The sequence below is a fragment of the Ceratotherium simum genome, chromosome 22 (assembly GCF_057802395.1).
Source record: "Ceratotherium simum simum isolate JZ-2026a chromosome 22, ASM5780239v1, whole genome shotgun sequence".
NCBI lineage: Eukaryota > Metazoa > Chordata > Mammalia > Perissodactyla > Rhinocerotidae > Ceratotherium > Ceratotherium simum.
In genome coordinates, this window is record NC_141921.1 from 7,453,413 (window position 1) to 7,480,363 (window position 26,951).

Consider the following 26,951-nt stretch of genomic DNA (forward strand, 5'->3'; position numbering starts at 1 on the left):
CAGTGCTGTGGAGAATGAGAAATGGGGCCAAAATGGGGGTGGCAAGACAGTTAGGAAGTGGTCGTAATAGTGAGCCCTGAATTGAGAAATCACCAGGACATGACAAGAGGCACCACTCTCACTCCATCAGGGCACCAAATCTCAATCATCTTTAAATCTGCCACCTCCTTACAAATGAAATCACATACCAAGTTCACCAGATTCTTCCTTGATATAGTCCCTATCTTTTCTTTTTTTTTTTTTTAAAGATTTTATTTATTCATTTTTTCCCCCCAAAGCCCCAGTAGATAGTTGTATGTCATAGGTTCACATCCTTCTAGTTGCTGCACGTGGGACTCGGCCTCGCGTTGGACGGAGAAGTGGCGCCTTGGGGCTTGCCCGGGATCTGAACCCGGGCCGCCAGCATCAGAGCGCGCGCACTTAACCGCCAAGCCACGGAGCCGGCCCCCTATCTTTTCTTTTAATTACTACTGACAACATGCTGGTTCAAGCACTCATACAGTCTCATGCCTGTAAACAAAACGTCATCACAAATGTAGGAGATGCACTAGATTCTGCTACCTCCAACACAGCCTGCACACCTCACTCAGAGAGCTTATATCAAAATGCTGTTTCCATAAAAACCTCAACATTCCCCACCTAGCCTCCCTGTCTAACAGTAAAAGCCCTCCACACCTTCTACTTTATGCCTCTTTTACATGAACCAAACCACCTTCTCACTGACCCTTAAACACTCTGAGTTATGTTCCTGCTCATGGCATACTCCCCTCCACAATCCTTAACACTGACTTTAACCTCCTTCCCGTCTATCTAAATCCTACATGCCTCAGAACAAGTTTTAGTTCTCCTCAAGAAAGCCTTATCTGACTAGTCCGATAGCAGTGATCTCTCTCTTTTGAACTCCTATAGGACTTATAAATGCCAACACATCACCCAATTATTCTTTGATCAAGTATTTACTGACTACCTATAAAATTTAACCTTATACTGCTCCCACACTGTTATTTACATTTTTCACATGTTTATGTTTTGCCTCTATGATTGGATTTTAGGTTATCTGATCATATTAACCATAGTGTTTATCACAGTACTAGATATATCCATTCAGCCAGCATTTACTGAGAAGCTACTGTGTACCAAGTACTGTGTAGACACTGGGGATATAAATTCAAGTAAGATCCAGTCCCTGTCTTTACAGAGCTTACACGCAAGTGACAAGGAGAAATAAATGCAAACTGACAACTGCTACTATACAGAATGACTGGTACTACCAGAGAGAAAAAAGAGAAAAATCAGTGTAAGCATAGAGTGCAAGAACCTATCCCAAGGGATGTGTGTGTGTGGAGATAAACTCGGGGAAGGCTTCTAAGGCAAGGAGATGAGAGTCAAGTTTTAAAAACTGAGTAGAAATTAGAGGCAAAGGTGTGAGTGTGGCTATGTGAGGGGGGAGAGGGAGGGAAAATGGAAGGAGGGGCGGGGCGGCGCGGTGGGCAGTGACAGGGGAGGCATTCAAGATAAAGAGGACAGAATAAGCAAAAGCAAATATGTGGCAAATTACTATATGAGAATATAGAACTAAGCATCAAAACAGCCCACGCTTTACTACTTTTTCCACTGTTAACCTTAGCAAGTCACTTATACCACCCGAATATTCATTTTAACACCTTCAAATGGGAGGCTTGCTAACATAAAGATAGACATACAGACCAGTGAAATAGAATAGAGAGCCCAGAAAAAAACCCTTGCATGTATGACCAAATGATTTTTGACCAGGGTGCCAAGACTACACAATGGAGAAAAGACAGTCTCTTCAACAAATGGTGTTGGGAAAACTGGATATCCACATTCAAAGAAATGAAGTTGGACCCTTACCTTATACCATATACAAAAATTAACTCAAAATGGACTAAAGACTTAAACGTAAGACCTAAAGCTATTAAACTCCTAAAAGAAAACATAGGGAGAAAGCTTCAGAACATTAAATTTGGCAAGGATTTCTTGGATATGACACCAAAAGCACAAGCAACAAAATAAAAAAATAGACAAATGGAACTACAACAAACTTAAAAATTTTGGTGCACCAAAGGAAGTAATCGACAGAGAAAAAAGGCAATCTAAGGAACGGGAGAAAATAATTGCAAATTATATATCTGATAAGGGGTTAATACCCAGAATATATAAGAAACTTCTACAACTCAATGACAACAAAAAATCTCAATTAAAAAATGGGCCAAGGCCTTGAATAAACATTTCTCCAAAGACATACACGTGGCCAATCAGCACATGAAAGGATGCTCAGCATCACTAATCATCAGGGAAATGCAAATCAAAACCACAATGAGATGTCCCCTCACAACCATCAGCATGGCCACTATCAAAAGAACAGAATATACTAAGTGTTGGAGAGGATGTGGAGAAGTTGGAACCCTTGTGCCCTATTGGTGGGAATGTAAAATGGTACAGCCACTATTGAAAACAGTATGGAGCCTCCCCAGAAAATTAAAAATAGGATTACCATATGATCCAGCAACCTCATTTCTGGGTATATATCCAAAAGAACTAAAAGCAGAATCTCAAAGAGGTATTTGCACATCCATGTTCATCACAGCATTATTCACAATAGCCAAGAGGTGGGTGCAATCCAAATGTTCATCAACAGATGAATGGATAAAGAAAATGTGGAAAACACATACAATGGAATACTATGCAGCCTTAAAAAAAGAAAGAAATCCTGTCTTATGCTACAACATGGATGAACTTTGAGAACATTATGCTAAGTGAAGTAAGCCAATCACAAAAGAACAAATACTGTATGATTCTACTCATATGAAATATGTAAAGTAATAAAAATTGTAGAAATGTGGTTACCAAGGGCTAAGAGGGGAGGAAAGGGGAATTAGTGTTTAATGGGTATAGAGTTTGTCACAAGATGGAAAATTCTAGAAATCTGTTGCACAACAATGTGAATAGTATACTTAACAGCACTAAACTGTACACTTATAAATGGTTAAGATGGTAAATTTAATGTTATGTTTTTTACAATAATTTTTTTAAAAATTGGAGGCTTGGACTAAATTGCCCCTTCCAGCTGAAAATCGAATATTCTAATATTCTGACTAACCTAACCCACCTTCTCCCATTCTCCCATGAGCCAGTAAACAAACCTCTACTCTACTGAATTTAATAGGAAAACTATCTTTGTGTATATGAAGCACCAATGAGATGTCTGGTTATTATTCAATCATACTAAACTATTCGTTCAAATGAGAAATAAAAATACAGTAATAATATACACAATTCACAAACCACCTGCAGAGGCAGCTCTCCAGAAATAAAATTAAAGCTATACTAATTCTGGGCCGGCCCCCTGGCTTAGTGGTTAAGTGTGCGCGCTCTGCTGCTGGCGGTCCGGGTTCGGATCCTGGGCGCGCACCGACGCACCGCTTCTCCGGCCATGCTGAGGCCACGTCCCACATACAGCAACTAGAACGATGTGCAGCTATGACATACAACTATCTACTGGGGCTTTGGGGGAAAAAAATAAATAAATAAAATTATTTTAAAAAATAAAAAAATAAAGCTATACTAATTCTGAGTGAATCCCTGCTAGAAGGGCCCAATTTAATAAATTAGTTAAAACAACTTATAAATAGTACATTGTTTTCCCCAAATATATAAATACAGGTTAACTCTTTCTCCCTTTTTTAAAAATGTTATTTATACAGTTTGTCTCTAGAATTTCTTCTCTAGCACCTATCTTTCCTCTTTATTACATTCTTAAAGCTCTCTTTCCATTTTCTGAGCCAGTGGGTTCCAAATTTTGTTTGGCTATAGCCCACAATAAGAAATACTTTTTAGGGCCGGCCCCGTGGCTTGGTGGTTAAGTGCGCGCGCTGCGATGCTGGTGGCCCGGGTTCGGATCCCGGGTGTGCATCGAGGCACCACTTCTCCGTCCATCCTGAGGCCGAGTCCCACATACAGCAACTAGAAGGATGTGCAGCTATGACATACAACTATCTACTGGGGCTTTGGGGGGAAAAAATAAAATAAATAAAATCTTTAAAAAAAAAAAGAAATACTTTTTATAACATGAACCAGTTCACAAATATATATAAGCATATATGTAAACATATACATATACAACTGAAACATTAGTTCCACAAAACAACGTTTGCTCTTATGATATGCCATACACATTGACATTTTCACTGTGTTGTATTTCACTTTTTTAAAAGTGCTGATCTTGGCCCACTAAATAAGATTCACAATCCACTAACAGATTGTGTTCAGTTTGGAAAACACTGCTTTAAGCTACCCCAACGGTCCACAAAGCTACTGCTTTTCAGTATCTCTTAAGTAGCGTAGTGTAAAGGATCAGAAGGTTGGCTCTCATACCTAGCCTTGCCCGTATTCACTCAGACCTTGAGTAAGTTACTTAAACTCTCTGAGGTTTACTTTCCTCATCCATAATCTGAGGATGATGATATTATTTATGGGGATGATAACAGTACCTAGACCTTAGAAGGTTATTGTGAGGCTTAAATGAGATAATCTGTACAATATTTACCACAGTGCCTGACATATACTAAAATATCAATATGTTATTATTATCATACACAGCCTTAAGAGAAAACAAGTTATATTAATAATCAAATAAACGATTAGCCAGAGAAAATGAGTAGGGAAGGGATTACCGGTAACTTCTAATTCCCAATAATGCCTGGCTTATATGGAAACAATATAAGGTGCACAGAAGGAAAAATAATATTCATCCAGTAAGTAAAACACATTTTTCAGGATTCTATAATCTTAGCTCTTTTTAATAATTTTTATTTATTTATTTTTTTCCCCCAAAGCCCCAGTAGATAGTTGTATGCCATAGCTGCACATCGTTCTAGTTGCTGTATGTGGGGCGCGGCCTCAGCATGGCTGGAGAAGTGGTGCGTTGGTGCGCACCCGGGATCCGAACCCGGGCCGCCAGCAGTGGAGCGCGTGCACTTAACCGCTAAGCCACGGGGCTGGCCCTAATCTTAGCTCTTTTAATACATATCTATTCATGTTTCCTACATTACACATATTTGAAGTAGATTTTAAGACAAGTTTCCAAAACTCCTATACATTGCCATTCCTGATCTTCTCCTTTAAGACATACGACAACTCTGAATAAATTACCGCCTGTTTGCAAAAGGAAGTGGTTATTTGCCTGTTTTGTAATTGAAGTAAAAAGAAGAATTAGCAATCAGGAAGGCCTCTTTTTCTCTGAAAGTTATCGTGAAATGAAAACATTACGCAAAAACCATATCTACAAGATTAAGTGCTGAGACACTGCTCAAATATCTTCTGAGCCCCAAGATGCACGAGGTACTCTGCCGGAGATATGAGCAAGGAAATGACAATCCATGATCTCAAGTAATTTAGTCTCCTGGAAAGTACTATCACTTGGCTGGGCACATTATTTAGTGACGTGTTATCTTCACCCATTCTAATAGCCTCTAATATCTGCTTATTAGAATCCTATTCATTTTTCTGGGCTACACTGAAATGCCACCTTTTCCATCTATGTTGCTCATTATAAGAAGACCTGCTCTCTCCTTCCTTAAATTTATTCAAATATTCCAATATTCAAGTAGTATATAAATACATGTCATATACCAGTCATTGTCCTAGGCATTAGAGGCACAATTTTGAGCAATAGTTTATAGCTCTGGTCCAGTAATAATCAGGACCAGATCTACATTTGCTATCTTACTTCCCAATATACTCCTCCAGGAGCCACTACATTTCAGTTACCTTGTACTGACTGCTCACATGACTCACAGTTTCCAGCTTTTGCTCAAGTTGTTCCCTCTGTTGAAATGCCTGAGTCTTGTCTCTACCTGTGCAAATAATAAAAGCTAACTCTATTGAGCACTTAATTTGTGTCAGCACGGTCTGACACATGTGTAAACATATAACATGTATTAACTAATTAAATCCTCCCAACAACTACATGAGATAGGTATTATTATTACTCTCATTTTCAAGAATAAAGAAACAGAGAAGTTTAGTATTTTGCAATGACACAGTACCTAGAAAGCAGCAAATAAAAATGGAGTCTCTACGCTTCAAGCAACCCTAGCCCTGTTAAATAAGCCTTATCCCATGCCCTTCTTCCTAGACAAAGTCCTTCTTAAGAGATACAGTACAAACCTCTCCACACTTTGGAGATAGTGTATAAAACAGAAAGAACCAGAGCCAAACACTGTAGTCAGAAAACTTGGTTTCAAGTCCCAGTTTCACTACTGTCGTGTGACCTCAGGAGGATAGTACTTAACATCTGAGTTGTATCCACAAATTTCAAAAGGGGTTAACACTACCAACTACTTCAAAGGTCTACTGTGAAAATCAGGTGAAATAAGACATATAACAACACTGGGGGTCCAGTGAGGTCAAGGGGTCCTTAGGCACAACTATTCTTGTGATAATGCTAATAACACTATCTGTGTTTTTCACTGTGTTGACATTTGCACTGTTGGTGCAAGAGTAATGGTAGTAAAACTGCTAGAACCTTAACTCGAATGGAGGCAATGGCACCAAACTGAACTGGCAGTCACTGTATTGTTCACCACGATGCACACGCAAGAAAAAAAATTCCTGTTTCACTTAAGAACGCCCTTGAAGGGGCAGCAAACATTATTAAATCTCGACTGAGTATATGCTTTTCAAACAGTCTATGTGACACATGGAAAGTACCTATAAAGTGCTCCTGCTGCATACCAAGGTATAATGATTATCTCAAGGAAAAGCACTTGTCTGAGTTGTGAACTAAGAGGCACTTTACTAATGGAACATCATTTTTACCTGAAAGAACAAGTGACAAACTATATTATTTACAGTGGGATATTTGGCAGACATTTCCCTGAAAATGATGAAAGTGAGTTTCTCATTTCAGGGAAAACTGACAGTTTTTGTTGCCAATTATAAAATTCAGGCTTTTAAGCAAACATTAGCATTTTAGAAAACTAGTATTTGCCAGCTACCATGAACCTGACAGATTCTCAATACTTAAAGACTTTTCTGATGAGTTTGGGGCAATATCAACAAATGTAATTTTTTTATGTTGTATGATGAAATGTGTCAATATTTGGAAGATCCACATATGAACAAAGATTAATGTTACAAAACCATACATAGAGTAAAAGATCCATTCAAAGTGCCAGACAGACCAATGGATTTTAATGTAATAGAGTACTTCACATATAAATTTCATTATTATAGTTTCAGATTCTACACTGTAAGAAACCTTTAAGAAACTACAACTTGTTAGGCTTGGGTGAAGTATCAAAGAAGAATACTCACAATTATCTGAAAAGGCTATTAAAATACTTCTCCACTTTCTAAATATATATCTGTATAAGACTATATTTTCTTCATATACTTCGACCAATACTCTATTAAGCCAGACCTTAAAAAGATTCACAAAAATGTAAAACAATGTCATTTTTCTATTTTTTTTTTGTTTTTGAAAACGGTTATTCTCTCATAAAATGTTATTAGTATAATGGGTTTGTTATTGATATTTTAAGTGAATAAATAATTTTTTAAATCCCTCAGTTTTAATTTCTAACGTGATAAATATCAATATATATAACCCACGTAAACAAAAGCTCTTTGGAGTCCTCAATAAGTTTGTAAAGGGGTCCTGAGACCAAAAAGTTTGAGAACCACTGGTATACACTATATGTGACATCTTATTTGATTTCTTATTGATTGCCTTGTCCACTAGAATGTAAGCTCCTAGAAAGCAGAAGCTTGTCAGTCTTATTTGTTGCTGTATTTCTAGCACTTAGCAAACTGCCTTGCACATTTTATAGGTACTCTTTATGTATTTGTGGGTGGTATATGATGGATAGCTGGACAGATACTAAATAAAAACATTCCACTTAGATAATTAGGTGGTTCAAAGTGCCACTGACTATAATTTGTAACAAGTTTGGACAGGCTGGATAGTTAGACAGTGTTTTTTAAAGATGGTAATAAAAGAAGTGTGGAGAGAGAAAAACCAATTCACATGACTCTAAATCTAAAGTAATCTAAACCCATGTTTTAATACTCAGGTTTAAGAGCCCTAGTCTAAATAAACTGCTTATCATAATAACAACAGGGGTGAGATCAGATTAGAGAAAAAAAGTCTATGTACCTTATTATATTTTGTATAGGCTCCTGTCAAAGCATCTCTAACACTATAATGCTTGTTTGTTTACATTTTTCCCTTCCCTTGCTCAGCTGTGTACTCCCCAAGTTCTGGGATGGAATCTGATGCATATTTTCTTAATTCTCAAAGCCTGACATGTTCTTAGCAACTAACTGATACTCCCAATTACCAGACAAATGACGATTTGTCATCTTCTAAATGATACCTTCTCAGTGAGGTCTTCTAAGCAGCATATACTAAAACTTGGCCTCCCAACCCACCATCTCTAATTCCCTGTATCCTGCTCTACTTTTTTTCCTCCATTGTACTTATCCCTTCTAACATATATATATATATATATTTATGTATGTTTATGTATGTTTATTATTTACTGCCTGTCTCCTGCCTTTGGAATGTAAGCTCCGCAAAGGCAGGGGTCTTTGTTTTATTTATTGATGTATCCCAAGGCCCCAGAATCATGCCAGGCAAACAAGTGTTCAATAAATATTTGTTGAATGCGGAATAATGATCCACTGATTTCATTATTCAGAGTATAGTTCCCTTTTTATATTTGGAATCTAAAAATAGGTTGGGTTTCCTAAGAAATCATTATTTTTGCTCAGTATTCTTTAAAGCTGCCATAATTGGCTCCCTCAAAGATTTATGAATAGTTTTAGCTGAAGTCTCTAAACTGTTGAATAAAACACAAGCAAATATTTACAAAAGTGTTTCTCCCCCACAACTTCTGCTTTGACTATCTGAAGTAATACTGTGCTTCTCCTAGACAGAGTCAGCATTGTATTGGGCAACTGGATATTTCTGATTCAGTCAAAGCAGACAATGCAAGTCACATGTAGATTAATGGGTTCTCTTCAATTCATTCTACAATCACATGCTTCTAAGTGAACTTATTCCCGGTCAAGGAAAATCCTCACCAAATCTATATGTAAATATATCCTAACAATTTTAGCTCCCGCAGAAGATGTTTCCTAACTACTTTAACTCCAGGTTTTAGTAAAGGGGTCACTATTCCTTAATCTTGGATTTCAGAGAAATAGGATTTGAGTTTTCAATCTTTAAGACTTACAATATTGCAGGGAATAGAAAAAAAGTATTAGGAATAGGATGGTTTTAGAGAGTTCACCCAGATATGAATAAGGAAGATGAATTGGCAGAAGAGAGACCAGAAAAAGGGAGAGAAGGAAGTTAAAAAGGAAACTGTGCTGTACTTTACTGAACTGTACTATACTGAAAGTACTTTAACTATACTTTCACACACAGAAACTGTGAAAGTAAGAAGTGATAAAGACCTTGGGGCCGGCCCTGTGGCGCAAGCTGTTAAGTGCACGCGCTCTGCTGCAGCGGGCCAGGGTTCGCTGGTTCGGATCCCGGGTGCACACCAACACACCACTTGTTAAGCCATGCTGTGGCAGCATCCCATATAAAGTAGAGGAAGATGGATACAGATGTTAGCCCAGGGCCAGCCTTCCTCAGCAAAAAAGAGGAGGATTGGCATCGGATGTTAGCTCAGGGCTGGTCTTCCTCACAAAAAAAAAAAAAAAAAAAAGTGATAAAGACCTGGACTATGTCAGTGACTTGAGGAATAAAGAAAAGGTAGAATCCAATGGACATGGTGACTCTCATGTAGAGAGAATGTAGGGAATGCAGATGTAGGGAAAGAGAAGGTTTCAAATTTGGTTATTGGGTAAATGGAAGTGCTTTCTTACAACATAGAGAATATAGAAGGAAAACCAGGTTGAGAGTGGTAGGTTGCAAAATTTTAGGTTTGAAGAGACTCAGATTCAATTAATTCTGAAATTTGATAAAACTGACCTCCTGAAAAATCTTATTATCAAAAGTTTTGCTGAATTTATTAATTAACAGTTCGTACTCAAACATATGTTGCTACAAAATACTCCCTCTACAGGAGAAGCTAAAAAATAGAATACATCTTCAATGCATTCTGGGGAAGGGAAGGGAGGAGGGATAAGAATGGTAATTTTGAGAAGCTGAAGCCAAGTCTCAGTTCATGAGGAGAAATATAGAATTTCAAAAATACCTCACTGACTACCAAGGTTAAGGGCTATTCAAAAAGGAAGAATGATGTTACAGAATCACCCAAGTTTTGAATTAGGTAATAAAAGGAATGAGAGAAAAAAATTAATACATGTTAGAAAATTCAGGAAGAAAACTAAAGCAAGGCAAATAAAATACATCTATAGGAAAAGAGAATTTGCCACTTAATTCTTTTGACCACTTCCAAAGCAACTAAGGCAAAAACAGATGTAGCCTAACAAAGTGACAGAATCATATTAATAAGAAACTATGATTGATTTATGTTACTTTAAATAAAATGCTAGAGTATTCTGACAATAGATGTTATTCTTTACAAACTGAGGGTAGGGAAGCACTTTAGACTTACAAAAATTATGCAATTCTATCTTCAGGGTATAAAGTACAGTAGAGGCACTTCTGTACTATAATCTTACAATATTCCTAGTGAACAACCTTTCTGAAGGCTTCACTCTTTGCCCCCAGTGACTCTCCAAAGAATTCTGCTCAGGGCAGAGAGCTAGCAATAAGCTACTTCCTTCCTTCTCTATATTTAGCTATAAGCTGTTAATATGATATCTTTACCTTCCTTTAGGAAAGCATATTTTTCCAGACCAAGACTGCAGTATAAACTCAGACATAACCTTAGTCCATTCCACAAGCTTTAACTCTATCTTGTGAAACAATCTAGATACAGTAAAATGTCATTGATTCAGTCCTCCCTAAAATTTAGGACTTGTATTTATAATAATTCAGTTTCAATGTTATAAGCCAATATGACCTCAATAAAATAGTAAAAAAAAAAAAAAAAGAAAGAAAATGCAATGATGAAACATAACTTGAATTTATATGCTGGACCAATGTTACACGTGGAGTACACTGATTACAGCGTCATGATCATGAGAATGAATGTTCATAAACTACAAGTAGAGTTAATGAAGTAGGTTGAAAAGAAAAAGATGACCTTGGCAGAAGTGAACATTTTCTTAGAGAACTTACCAGCTAGTTAGCTATCTAAAAGTAAAAACAAGGGTGAGTGCAGTCCAGGCATTACCAGAAAATGGAGCTTTAACTCAGGGATATTTCACCCGGGGTCAGAGAACTACCTGAAATTGTGCATCCAGGAAGCCTCCTCCAGAATAATGATTTTCAAAATGTGAGATCCTTGAGGATGGTGAGTGCTTTGCTCACTACACTCAGAAACTAGCCTAGTGCCTGGTATACAATAAGCACTCAAATATTTGTTGACAATAAAAATGAATGAATGAATGAAAAGAATGAACGGATGCAATAAATTGAATACTGGTATTTTCTCAAAGTGCCTAGGGGCTGCCTGGGGAAGGGCTCTAAGCCCTCAACCCTCTCTCTTCAACCAGAGCAACTGCACTTTTTTCTGTCTCGCCTTTGGGCTTCTAAATAGGGTTGCATTTGTAAAATGCTTTTATTAAAAGTTTGAATACTATGGAAAAAATCTATCAACATCATTCCTTTCCCTGAACAACTATTATAGTTACAAGTGCACACAATTTAATGTTTAATTGTCCCTCAAGCTAGTTTTCAGTCCCCAAAATTTCTTCAAGTATGAGATTACATTTTATGTAAACAGTACTTGACCATTCAACTTTCATAAAACCTGCACGTTCTTGTACACTGACTCCTCAGAGAATAATTTGAATTTTCTTATATCAGGCAACAAATGGACATTTTGTGTCATCACATTGTGCAAAGCCCACCAGGCAACAGTTTAGTTCTTGCAGCATCACCATCTCCACCTGAAGAGCAGTGCTCATGCAACTACTTTAATATATTTTGCATTCTATTCTATCACTCTTTTGAATAGTAGAAAAAGAGAAAAATTAAAGTGCCAATAGGAGTGACAATAAACATAAATTTTATAAATATAATATAACTGAGAAATCATTAGGCATTCTTAAAACAGCAAATCTTTACCATCAACAGAACACTCTTTAGACTCTGGCCCAGAAGACATTTTTTGTGTATGTGTGTGAAGAAGATCAGCCCTGAGCTAACATCCATGCCAATCCTCCTCTTTTTGCTGAGGAAGACCAGCCCTGAGCTAAGATCTATTGCCAATCTTCCTCCTTTTTTTCCCTTTTTCTCCCCAGAGCCCCAGTAGATAGTTGTATGTCGTAGTTGCACATCCTTCTAGTTGCTGTATGTGAGATGCCACCTCAGCAGGGGTGGACAAGCAGTGCGTCGGTGCATGCCCAGGATCCGAACCCGTGGCCCATAAGACTTTGATCCATTGCCTATATGTTCATTTTTGAAGGAAAGGAGTAAAACGTATGAATATATCTTATGAGTAAATATCGTGTCTAAAAGGCAAGGTGTCATTAAGGACTTTGTAATATGTGGTGAGAACACATCCCCCTTATACCCTGTAGGTCTTTGTTCAAGTCACACAGTCTACTTTCATGCATATTTTCAGGTATACATTCTATATTAGAGTAGAGAAATACTTTTCTTTATATATCTTCATTTACTCTTCACCCTGATACCTACCAAGCAATGTGTTCCAAATTGGGTAAAACAGATTACTTAACAATATATATTAGCAATTTCTTAGATAGTAGGGTTAATACATAAGTCTAAGACTATTCCCTATTCCCTTTCAAAAAGAAGGATATAAGAAAAAGATGAGCATGCCAACAACAACAAAGAAACAGAGAAAGGAATGAACAATTCATTAAGCAAGAAATAAACACATTAAAATATATTTTTGAGGGGGAGCATTGGGTTCGCATTCTTTTAAAATTATGATACTAAGGGTTGATGAAGGGTATGACGAAGCAGAGGGCAGTATAAATCGATACAATCTCTCTTGAAAGCAACTGGGGAGAACTGTTTCAAGAATATTAAAAATATTTATGTCTTTTGTTCTGACAAATTCTTTTATGAATCTATGTAACCTAAGGTAAACAGAGATTTGGTTCAAGATTTATGTACAAGGATGTTCAACAAAGCATTATTTAAAATAGAGAATAACTTGTACAACGAAGATGAATGGTTAAATATGATTATTCATAAAATGGAATATTACGTAGCTATTAAAAATTATGTTTTCCTACAACATTTAGTGCCATGGGAAAGTTTTCATGATATAATATTTAAAATTGAAAATCTGGAAACTTTATTTACACAGAATGACTCAATTTTGTAAGATACACACACACACACACACACACACACACACACCCCACACACACACCTGAAAGATCAGCAGGAAATAATCTACAAACATGTTACTGATAATTATCTTCAAGTGGTAGGATTATAGGTCATTATTAGTATCATCTTTATACTACTCTATATTTTCCCAAATTTCTACAGTGGGCAGGTAATAATTTTACTACTTATAAATTATGGAAAAGGGAATGGTGGGATAAAAATATACATTACTAACAAAAAATAAAACTAAATATCCACTCTAATCCAAGCTACTAAGTCAAACAGTTCACAACTGGTTAAACTTGGGAAAATTATAATTTCAAATATTCAGGGAGGCTCTTGAACAGAAAGCAAATCAAGAAGAAGGAAGGTACACTATTCAGATCCAATCCTCCTGCAATGACACAACAAACTCCCAATATATGAATTTGGTGGCATTTCCCCATTTAACATCTATTGAAATTACAACATCTAATTAGAGAATTAGTTACAGCTGATTTACTTCCCTTACATGAAGTCTGTAAAGGGTTATTTTGAGGAGGTGTTACCACGTAAAAATCAAAAATATAAAACCGCAGAGAAAAAAATTTTTTAAAGTCAATAATCAACAGAAGATAATGGAATCTGTTTACTAACGATAATGCTGAGATGGTTATTTTTAAAGCAGAAGCCACTTAAGCCTGCAACCAAGAGTTAGTCTAATGAGGTACTATCTATTCTAAATGATTAATGATGCGGATGTGCTATGCTGTACTGATTGATGTTAATGCAGTAGGGGTGATGTTGCCCTAATATACTTGATCAGTATAACGTTTCTGAATTAAACACTTTCCTTCACCACTGGGCTGATCTGTAGTAATTCTGCATTTTAATAAATGAGCAAACTCTAATGGACTGAGTTGAAAAGGTCAGCTATCAGCCCAACCACAGATGACTTCCACTAAGACTTCCACAGTTCCTGAAGGCTCTTCTAATTTAAATATTTTTTAATGTTTAAAAATGTTGTATTTTGTCTTATGCAACTTACACTGCTTTAAAAGTATATTCAAATAAATTTGCAAACAAATTTCATACTTGAAATCGTTTTGGAAAACATACTGCTTTAAGGATGTCCAATAAAGTCCTTTGAAAGTGAAAGATTATTTTATGAAGAACTAATAACATACATATCCCTAATTTTCATCTTTAAAAAATTTAGATTTTCACACACCAGATTTGCTTAAGGCAAGACACCCGTTCCATGTAGATTAGGACACAGTAAGAGACAAACTAAGGTCAAGGCCAGGTTACTTGATTCCCTGTGTCTCACTTCTCTCATATATAAATTAAGGATAATTCCATCTAATGTATAAGGTTGTTATGAGAGCAAATTGATATAACATGTGAAACCACTGGATCCAGACCAATGGTTCTCAAACTTTAGAGTGCATCAGAATCACTAGAGAGAGCCCAATCCCAGAGTTTCTGATTCAGCAAGTCTGGGGCCAGGCCAGAGATTCTGTGTAGAATTCTAACAAGTTCCCAAGTGATGCTGATCCTCCTGGGCTGGGACCACACTTCAAGAGCTACTGATCTAGACAGACCTGGGCACTAAACCACTAATTCACTTAGCTTCTCTGAAACTCAGTTTCTCTACCTCTAAAACCAGAAATAAAACTACCTCACTGTTGTGGAGTTTAGGAATTATGGAAGTAATGTACAGTGCCTGCTGAACACAGTGCCTGATTCATGACAGATAGCAGTAGTAATGGTAGTTGTCGTTAATCGCCACTACTGCTACTATTTCTACTAAATAACGGAACATGTAGAAAATTAGCGTCGCAAAATTTAATTGCATTAAACTGTGCTGTAAAGTTCCTTATATTTTACATTAATTCCTTTTCTGATAAAATTATAAAAGTTAATTATAAACTAGGTGACAAATCTCTACAATAATTTTTTGTAGTAGTTAAGAGAATGGCTCTAGAGCACAACTGTTTGTGTTCCAATTCCAGTTCTGCCTTATATTACCTATGCGTCCATGGCCCCCAGTTTCCTTATTTATAAAATAAAAACAATAATAGTACTTACTTCATGAGGTTGTGAGAACTGAATGAGTTAACATAAATAAAACTCTGACTAGTGCCTAGCATAAAATAGACATTTAATAAATGTAGCTATCATTATCACTATTATCCCAATACACTATCAGTAACATTATAAGTTATTATACATATTAAAGCATTAAATAGATTCAATTTTAGTTGAAGGTAAAATTCAAACAGGGTATTTTTTAAATTATTAGTTTGAATTATAGACTATCTCCTCTTATATTAGGTTGAGCCATATGAACTGCTGATATGCAACTACTTGTAACCTATAAAAACAGCACTTTCATATGGTTGAAGCTGTTAGCTTTCACCCCAACCTCTCTGATCATTCCTTTGAGCCTCTTGACGGTTCCACCCTAGTGTGCTCCAAGGTTTGGTCCTCAGCTCTCTTCTCACTCAGATCACCCAGAAGGTTCATACCCAATACTATCATGGTTTTAACCAGAGACTGAAAATCCAGAGGTTTATCTAGCCCATAGATGCATTTTGTTGGCCTACATAATTTTTTTTTTAATCTAGAAATTTAACACACACATACTCAAACTCCGCCTCCCCACCACCAAAAATCTGGATGTCTGGCTTCTCTTAAAAAACTGGAGAATCTGGCAACACTGGACAAACAATACCAAAAGCCCACAACTGTCTGGAACTATATAGCTGCTACCCCTTCAAACAGGGCATGAGCTCTCCAAACTGCTAGTCTTCACTCAGCTTTACTCTTCACTCATTTACGTATCTGCTAGCCCTTAGACATTCAAATTTTCAACTTCTAGTTCTACCTACCAGCAATATGCTGATAACCACAAATCTCCACCTTCAGCCCAGACTCAGATCCAATTGCCATCACCATTGATATCTGTACATCCCACAGACACCTCCAACATAAGAGGACTCCCACCACCTCTGTTCTCCTGGATTCTCTACTTCAGATGTTGACAACATCCAAATAAGCCAAACCAAGAATGTCACCCTTACTACTCTCATTCTGTCACTTCCCATTTCCAAGCAGTCACCAGTTCCTATAGATTTACTTCCTGAAAATCTCAAGTCTATTTTCTCTTCTCCTTCTCCATTACCACTGCTTTAACCCATTCAGGGTCTTATCAATAACCACAGTTGTTAATCTAAAGCCCCTGTCTTACTCTATCTCCTCTCTGCTTAAAACTCTGCTTCACTGTCTCCTCAGTGACCTCAGGATAAAAATATGACCTTTTTATATTAGACGTAGCCCTCTGCCTATCTCTACAGCCTCATCTCCTGCCCACTGTTCTAACAGTGGCAAATATTCGTAATTCTCTGAACACACTCAGTAGCATCATATTTCCATACCTTTGTACATGCTACAACATCCCTCAGCCTGGTAAACGTCTGTTCAATCTTTAGAACTCCATCAGATAGAGGAGGTAAGGAGGGAGAGGAGGAAGACAGAGTCTGGTGACAAGGAACTTTCAATTTTTACATTTTATAATTCTGAACTTGAAATTTTTAGAACTAGTAAAATTATTTTTGATTATTATAAAAAGAATTACTTGGGGCTGGCCTGGTGGCACAAGTGGTTAAGTGTGCGCGCTCCGCTACGGCGGCCCGGGGTTTGCCGGTTCCGATCCAGGGCACGCACCAACGCACCACTTGGCAAGCCATGCTGTGGCGGCATCCCATATAAAGTGGAGGAAGATGGGCATGGATGTTAGCTCAGGGCCAGTCTTCCTCAGCAAAAAAAAGAGGAAGATTAGCGGATGTTAGCTCAGGGCCAGTCTTCCTCAGCAAAAAAGAGGAGGATTGGCAGATGTTAGCTCAGGGCTGATCTTCCTCACAAAAAAAAAAAAAAGAATTACTTAGTAACAAGAAAAACTCTGCTCTTCTGTGAAGCACTGAGTAATTGCCTCTTTTGCCTCTCCATTATTTCAGGGCCCTATACATAGTCTACTACTACAGCATATTTCACATTACATTATAATTACTTCTTTACAAGCACCTTGACATCACAGCCCATGTCTTATTTACCAGTATACCCTCAGTTCTGAGCACAGGGAGTTACACATACTATACACACAATAAATGCTTGAACCCAACAGCCAATCTAACACCAAAACTGCTTTCCACCCAATGTCTAGTCAAGAATCTATATGCAAACAACTTTGGTAGACTGATAGGAAAAGGGATGATTTTTTGTCCTTGTTCAAAAGATAAGAGCTTATATACAATAGTCATTCATTTTTCTTTTTAATCTCTAAAAAAGGACAGAATGAAGTTGTAGTTTTCAAACCTTTTTAAAGCTCTAATATGCTAAATTGTAATTTTAATTGCCTAAAGAAAAAAAAACTATAGTTTTCTTTTTTAAAACTAAAGTTAATTTAAACTGAGAATTTTATGGCATCTCTTTAAAATTGGAGATATTCTGAAATAAAGTTATCATAAATGGGAATCATTGTAATGACAAATTATCTATTGCTTCAGGGAAGTTTGTTCTCTTCCTGGCACCAACCCTCTTTATTATAAACAAACAATGTTCAGGATACAAGACATGTATGACAGCTGGAGATTGAAACCACAGTGGAAATGAAGGTGAGGGTAACAACCTACCTACATATATTTCCATACACTTGACCTTCTTTCTTGTTACTATGATGAAGTGTCCATGCTCCTAGCCAAAGGCAGTCTCCACCTGTATGTATTAGGTACCATCCTCTCTTGCCTTCTCAAAGGACACTGATCCAACAATTCTCCCATTTCTCTCTTGCATTATTAATTTTTCCTTCTTTACTGAATCATCGCCAACAGCATAAAAACATACTATTATTTCTCTTATCTAAAAAGAACTCCCTTGTTCTCATTCTCCTCTCCAACTACTGCTGTATTTCTCACCTTCCATTTACAGCAAAACTTGAACACACTGTCTATACTCCTATCTTAAAATTGCTCTTTTCAAGCTTACCAATAGACTCCTAATTGTTAAATCCTGTGATCATTTCTCAGCCCTCAACTTACTTGATCTATCAGGAGCATTTGACACAGTTGCTGATGCTGTCTCGTCTGAGAAACACTTTCTCTCTTAGCTTCTAGGGTACCACATTCACCTCCTTTTTGGTTGCTTCTTTCCAACGTCTTTTGCCACTTCTGCCTCATCTCTGCGCCTCTAAATAAATGTTGGAGTGCTTCACGACTCATTACTTGGACCTCTTTTCTTTTGTCTCTACACTTACTCCCAAATTCTTGTGGTTTTAAATACCATCTATATGCCAATGACTCCTAAATTTATTTCTCCAGCCTCAACTTTCCTCCTGAACTCCACACTTCAACTGCCTACTTGACATCTCCGTTTGGATGTTTGATAGGCATCCAGAACTTGTTTATAAGCATGCCCAAGGCTAAGCTCCTGATGCCCACACCACCCCCCGCCCCCCTACACACACAAACTAGTTCCTCCTGCAATCTTCCCCACCTCAGTTAAAGGCAACTCCATTCTTATAGCTCAAGTCAAAAATCTTGGTGTCAATCACATGCTATAGTCCAACCTTCAAAATAAATATAATATATCACAGACTACCACTTAGCAATATAAAACGAACAAACTACCAACACATGCAACAACATGGACGAACATTAAAAACATTATGCTGAGCTAAAATAAAGCCAGACGAGGGCCGGCCCCGTGGCTTAGCGGTTAGGTGCGTGCGCTCCTCTACTGGCGGCCCGGGTTCGGATCCCGGGCGCGCACCGACGCACTGCTTCTCCGGCCATGCTGAGGCCGCGTCCCACACACAGCAACTAGAAGGATGTGCAACTATCACATACAACTATCTACTGGGGCTTTGGGGGGAAAAAAAAAGGAGGAAGATTGGCGATAGATGTTAGCTCAGAGCCAGTCTTCCTCAGCAAAAAGAGGAGGATCAACATGGATGTTAGCTCAGGGCTGATCTTCCTCAGGAAAAAAAAAAAAAAAAGAGCCAGACGAAAGAGAACACATACTATACGATTCCATTTATGTGAAGCTCTCCAAAGGAAAAATCTAATCTACAGCGATAGAAAGTAGATCAGTTGTTGCCTGGGGGCAGGGGCTGGGAGTGGGGACTGACTGAAAGAAGAGTAAAAGAATCTTTCGGGTGATAGAAACGTTCTATATCTTGATTGTGGTAGCAGTTATATGAACAGATAAATTTGTCAATACTCACTGAACTTTATAATGTGTACATTTTATTGTATGTTAATTACACCTCAATAAAGTTGATTGAACACACATACACAATTTGACCACTTCTCACTACCTCCCTAGCCCTACTGCTACCATGTGGGAGCCACCATCATCTCTCTTCTGGATTACCACAGCCTCCTAACTAGTTCCCTGCCTCCTGCATTTTATTCTTAACACAGTGGCCAGAGTGATACTGTTAAAAAAATCACATCATGTCACTCCTCTGCTCAAAACCCTCTATTGGCTTCTCATCTCAGTAAAATTCAATGTCCTTACTGTGGCACATAAGGCTTCACATGACTGGGCTCCCTGTTACCTCTCACATCTCATCCCCTACTACCCTTCCCCATGGTTACCTGCACTCCAACCAGAGGTGGCTTCCTTGCTGTTCTTCAAATATGGCAGGTACACTCTTTTGCACTTACTGTTCCCTCTGCCTGGAATGATGTACTCCCCACCATCACCCCCAACAAAGCCATATAGCTTGTTCCCTCACTTCTTTCAGGTCTTTCACCTAAAGGCACGATCCCAATGAGTCTTTCCCTGGCGACTCTAAAGTTTCAGCACCCCACCAACACACACATATACAACCTCGCTTCTATTTCATTTTCTCCTTTCCTGCTTTATTTTCTTCTCCCCAGAACTTAGCACTCTCTTATTTACTTAATATTTTACTAATTTATATTATTCATTGGCTTTCTCCTCTACCAGAATAAATGACCCAAGAGGGCAAGGAATTTTATCTGTTTTGTTCACTACTGTATCCCCAGAACTTAAAATACTGTCTAAAATAGACGTTGAATAAATGAACGTATCTGAACAAATTCTAGCTTTCCCTAGAATAGTTGACAGTGGTAGAATTTGTTTTATAGATACATCAATTGATACTTCATTTGCTTTCAAAAAATTCTGGTATATTAAATAAAAACTTCAACACATTTAAACATATGCTAATATACATCAGCCAAACTTACTTCCAAATTCTAATCAAGAATAAAATATCTGGGGCCAGCCTGGTGGTGCAAGTGGTTAAGTGCGCGCACTCTGCTGCGGCGGCCCGGGGGTCGCCGGTTCAGATCCCGGGCACGCACTGGCGTGTTGCTTGGCAAGCCATGCTGTGGTGGCATCCCATATAAAGTGGAGGAAGATGGGCACAGATGTTAGCCCAGGGCCAGTCTTCCTCAGCAAAAAAAAAAAAAAGAGGAGGATTGGCAGATGTTAGCACAGGGCTGATCTCCTCACAAAAAAAAAAAAAGAATAAAATATCTATCAGACACTGATAATTTTTTATCAAATTTTCAGAGACTTTCTTATGAACAAGGACCTATGAATGTCAAACAACTTTCATTATTGACAAGAATAGACTCTTACCGAGTTCTTTACAAAAGCCAAACAATCTCATGTTGCCTGAGACTTCCATAACTATTACAGTAGAAAATAAACTAACCAATCTGACAGTCTCAGAACTAAGAATTCATTTTAAAAATACATATAACTCTTATTTATCCTTGTTATTTAAATAATTCATTAAAGGAATTATTTTAAAGCAAGCCACATAAATATGGGATTGATAAAGGAGAGATCAGTTTAATATTAACAATTTAAAAGTAAATTAGAAGGTAGAGGTGCCTTTGCTCTAGAGGTCTGAGTCTCCTTTCCCTTAAACAGGCAAACAATACAGCTTCTAGAAGTCCAAAGAAGGTGTCTCCTTAGTAACTGCAGAGGGGAGAATTTTATACTGCAGCCTTCACCTGCATCCACCAGCTATTACTTGAAATGCATTAAAGTATTCAACTTCACTCAAGTAAAGAGTTCCAGCATGTGGGTATTATCTGCTTCAGTTTATAAGCAGCATTATATACTTAACCTAAAAATAAAGGCCTTGGGCTTTCATAATAAGATTTAAAATGTTCTATGAAGAAAATTTCAGGAGAGATTCACTAGTTAAGCAGCTGTGAATAAAGAATATGATCAAATACAGTAACTATTTTAAAGATACTTTTTCCTAAAAGCATTAGAGATATCACTATTGAGTACACTGGTTTGTCTTTATTGTATATAAGCTACATCTTCATTTCTATGTGCCAATTTCTTACCCAAGACAATGAAGAAAAATAACTGCAATACACTATCCCAGCACAGAAGGACAAGAGCTATCTGAACATCCCGTATAACACATCTGGTCACGGTTAGACTTCCTAACTAAAACATTTTTAAGCTATAAATTTATGTAATATTTATTCATCTTGGTATACCTAGCATCTTTCACAGTGCACTGTCACTCATAGTTCAGAGAAAGTGCTATCATCTCCAAATCTTCTCATTTCTAAGTTTCTTGGACTGCTTTAAACATAAAATAGAGGTTACTCTGGATAGGCAAAATAACAAAAACGTTAGTAACAAAGCTAATGGACACTCCTAGGAGATGAGTGGTACATTAGGACAGGATCATTAAAATCAACCTTTATTTGCTGGTTTAGAGTTTTCAAAGCAAGATGAAATGAGAACAATCAGACAGTGCCTTACCCTTTCTATTGGTGAACCACAGCATGCAATGCCGAAACATAGCAGTGGCAGATGGCATTGGTATTATTAACTATAAAAAGGATAATAGCAGAGAAATGACAGCTGGCAGACAAGACACAGAAATGCAGATGAAATGAATGCAAACTTGTAGTTCTTGAAGCAAAGCAAAACCTTTAAGCCAAAGGTTGCCACTAGCTTCAATTTAATTTGCATTTTGATTTTTACATGGACAAACACTGCAACCTTCACAATCAGTCTTTAGACTCTTCATGCAGAAGCAGAACCATACTCCTTGATAAAGAAGATCAGCAACCTTCTGTAAACACAAGCCAGCAGCAGCAGCAGCCCATTACTCTCTCCCTTCACTGATTTTTATTCTTTAAATTTTTAATCTCCAATTGCAGCCAGATCCACAGTCGTTTCAAATAGATCTGTATCCACTGCAGATACAAATCCCTGCCTAACCTGCAGTACCACTTCATCCAGAACGTTCCTGTGCGCTCGTTCATGCAGGATCAGTTGCAAAACCATTCAAGTCATCCAGCAAACAACCCAAAAGAGAAGGAAAGCAGCAGTTGGGACTATGAAGAGAAAGAATCTCTTCTTTCAGCTCACCCTGGAAATGGAAGGTTTTCTGATCAACAGTTATTGTGAAGGTGCTGTCGTCCTCATCGTCTATACCAATCACAGCTCCCTGTGAAACAAAGAGCAAAATCCCAATAAGGCAAACAATGACATCAGCAATATTCACTACTGCTACAGCCCCGGAATACTCAATGCACCGATGACACTAGAAGCAGGCTAGACACAAAAAAGGGGAATCTGAGACTCTAGTTTTGCTTAAAGAGGAAGAACTAAGGGAGAGGGGATAACAGGGCACTGTAGTACCTGGCATGGGTACTTTCTATCCTAGCACAAGGGGCATGGATGTAATGTGAGGGGAAAGGGAAAACCATCGAAGCTGAGTCTAGATTCTGTGTTTAAGAGCCAGCCACTGAGCCTTTCTGAGGTTTAGACTGCTCTCTAACATGGGAGTCAGAAACCTCCACCTCACCAGGTTGTTGTGAGGCTCAAAGAAAGCAGGTGCTCTTCATCAGGCTGCTTCTGTGGTTATGCTTGTTAGTGGGAAAATGCCAGGTGACACGTGCTTCAAAACACTGTCCCAATCACTTCTTCCAGATGCTCCGATAACCACCGGTACATGGCTCTGCTACTGCACTTTCCACATTATACTGTTAACCTATTTACATGTCTGCCTCCTCCTACTAAACCGCTATGAGATCTTGGAAGTCAAGAACTATTTTATTTATTTGGATACATGGCACTCAAGTACACCCTCAGTATATGTTTTCTAAATAAAAGCATGAACAACTCTGCAAAAGGGGGCAGGGGAGGGCTGCATTTATAACTTGTTTGTTTCAGGAGAGTGGGTTTTAAACCTTTATTTTTCTGTATTCCACTACACACAGCCTATTAAGAAAGCAGGAATTAAGGGAAGAGACAGGAAGCTATGCAAAATAGAGAGTCTACTGGTCAGCGTCCTTAAGAAATAAGTGTCGTAAGTATTCCAGAGAGAAAAGCTAGAGAACATGGGATAGGTTAAATGCCCCAGGATGGTGACAAAAGAAGCACTGTGCCACAGACAAAACCAGAGACCTTGAAAATGGGGGCTGAAAAGACTCAAGGGGCCAAAATATCTAATCCCGTGAAAAAAGGCTACGTAGGGGGACTAGTCCTATCCTAAGAGAAATAGGTAATAGAGCCAAACATTTATTTATTTCTTCCCAGAGGTTGGCTGGATGAACCCAACTCTATCCAAATTCCACCTACTTGAATTATCTTAGTTATTCCTCAGTGTCAGACTGGGTAGGGATTTTCATTCCATTTTCAGATAAGGAAAGTGTCTCCAGAGAGTATTATGACTTACCCAAGGTCACACAAAGAGTTAATAGCAAAGCCAGAACCGTTGGCATGGTACCTACCTATTCCATGATAGCAAATGTAGACATACCTCAATGGGTAAGCAGATGTGGGAGCAGCTCATTCTAGTTAACCTAATTTTGTGGTTAACCGAGTTAACCTAACTTATGATGTATCAAATATTTGCTAAGTCATAACTAAATACAAAAATATGCGCTAGATACAGTTCTGGAATACATAACAATAGTCCCTGCCCTCAGGCACTATTATATTCCAATATATTCTGTTATATTCCAGTGGAGATAAAACATGCAAAGAGGTGAGTATACTACAAGGCAAAGAGTGATCTCTGCATGGATGAACTTTGAAAACATCACGCTACATGAAAGAAACTAGTCACAAAGACCCACATGTTGTATGATTTCATTTATATGAAATGTCCAAAATAGGCAAATTCATAGAGACCGAGAGTGGATTAGTCGTTGCCTAGGGCTGGAGAGGTTGGGGTAAAATGGGGAGTGACTGCTAATGGGTATGGGTTTCTTTATGGAGTGTTGAAAACATTCTAAAATCGATTGTGGTGATGGTTGCACAACTCTGTGAATGTATTAAAAACATTGAATTGTATACTTTAAATGGGTGAATTGTATGGTAGGTGAATTATATCTCAGCAAAGCTGTTATAACTCACCCCAATCCCAAATGTCTGTTCTCTCTTTTGGATCCTTTAACATAAATTCACCAGTTATCTAGTAAACTTAGATAGAAACTTCTGGGTTCTATACATATTCTCCTTCATTCCATCACCAAAAGTTGTGCTCATTCCACCTCTGAACTATAATCTCAAATTTGCCAACTCTTCTCCATCCTATGAATTGCCTAATTCAGGCTCTTATTTCTTGCTTGCTAAGGCAATTTGTCTGCCTTCAGCCTGTCCACCTTTCAGTCCACAGTCCTTGCTATTGCCAGAGTAATATTCCAAAGCACAGACTCTTACAGGAGACCCAGACGTTTAAAACCTTCCTTGGCTATCCACGAACTATTAGATAAAGTCAACATTTCTTCATAATACCATTCAAGACTGTTAAAAATCTGGCCCAACCAACCCTTTCACTGTCATCACCCAGCCCTTCCTCCTCACCTCACAGAGACCCAGTATGTACCTAGCCTCAACACTTCTTCCACGCACCGAAAAAAAAAACACCAAGCAATTTCACTTTTTTATGTCTTTCCTCAAGTTCAATTCCCCACCATTTGTTAAACAAAAGCAAAACCCCACATCTCCCTCTAGCTACCACCTCTTCTCTCACTGCTTTTACAGAGGAGCTTTTCGAAAATTGGCCATGCCTTAACCTTTCATCCACTCCTGCAATCTAGCTTCCTTCCCTACCACTGCACCAAACTGCACTCTCACAGGTCTCCCATGACCACTTTACTACTCTCTAGTTTTGTCATACGGCACCACTCTGAAGCACTGTTGCTGCTGCTGACCACTTCTTTCTTGAAACTCTAAGTGTGCTTCAGAAACATTTCTACCTAAGTACCTTTGACAACCTATATGGGAGAAAGCACTCCTTTCTTGTCCATTACATTTTCCTCCTCCTCTATCTAAAGGCTTCTTTGAAGACTTTGGAACCTAAGTAACAATCTCCCACTCCAATCGGGTCTTGCCATTACCTGGAGCATTCTTCACTTCAATATGCAGATGTACAATTCATCTGACAGCCTGGCCTCTCAGTTTCTTCATTTGTTCAACTCAAATAACTTCACTGCCATTCTCCTTCAGTCACTCACTCCCTGTGGCAATACCTAAACCTGCACTATCCAATATGATAGCCATTAGCCACATGTGGGTAATTAAATTTTAATTATAATTCATTAAAATTAAGTAAAATTAAAAAATAAGTTCCTCAGTCAGACTAGTCATATTTCAGATGCTCAACAGCCACGTGTGGCCAGCAGCTATGAACGAGGAAGTACAGATAGAGACCATTTTTATCACTGCAGAAAGTTCTACTAGACAGAATTGCCCTAGATCTTCGGCATCATAGAGAACCAAACCACAGTATGTTAATACTGCCGGGTAGTGAATATTTTCAATGAGCCAGGCACTACGATAAGCATTTTACATATACTGTATAATTTGAAAACAACTTTATATTGAAAGGTAACATATAAACAATAATAACTGTACAAGCTCAAGGAAGAGAAGCTCCCCCTTATAAACCTTTCCTAATCATTGGCCCTGCCCTCCATCCCAAAAGTAAACACCATCCTTAGTTCTAACATCACAAATTAGTTTTGTCTGTCTTTGAACTTTATACAAATGGACTCATACCATATATTTTCTTTTGTGTGGCTTCTTACACCCAAGTTAATGTTTATGAAATTCATCCAGGTCGTTGCATGTACCAGTAGTTTGTTCATTTTTATTGCTATATATAGTATTTTTCTGTACAGATATCCACAATTTATTTATCAATTCCACTGCAGATGTACATTTATGTTGTTTTCAGTTTTAGGTTATTAGAATAATGCTGCTATGACATTCTTGTGTGTGTGTGTGTGTGTGTGTGTGTGTGTGTGTGAGGAAGATCAGCCCTGAGCTAACATCCATGCTAATCCTCCTGTTTTTTTTGCTGAGGAAGACCAGCTCTGAGCTAACATCTATTGCCAATCCTCCTCCTCTTTTTCCCCAAAGCCCCAGTAGATAGTTGTATGTCATAGTTGCACATCCTTCTACTTGCTGTACGTGGGACGCGGCCTCAGCATGGCCAGAGAAGCGGTGCATCGGTGCGCGCCCAGGATCC

General features: G+C 38.1%; 1 protein-coding gene across 3 annotated transcripts in view; it reads right to left on the reverse strand.

Moving 5' to 3' along the window:
* OSBPL9 (oxysterol binding protein like 9) overlaps positions 1-26,951 on the reverse strand; it is a 170,792-nt gene that overhangs the window by 96,399 nt on the left and 47,442 nt on the right. For all 3 annotated transcript variants that reach the window (XM_087445950.1, XM_087445954.1, XM_087445953.1), the window contains exon 3: positions 22,838-22,916. In XM_087445950.1, coding sequence (XP_087302076.1) covers positions 22,838-22,916 — 79 coding nt within the window. The remainder of the gene's footprint in view (positions 1-22,837; positions 22,917-26,951) is intronic.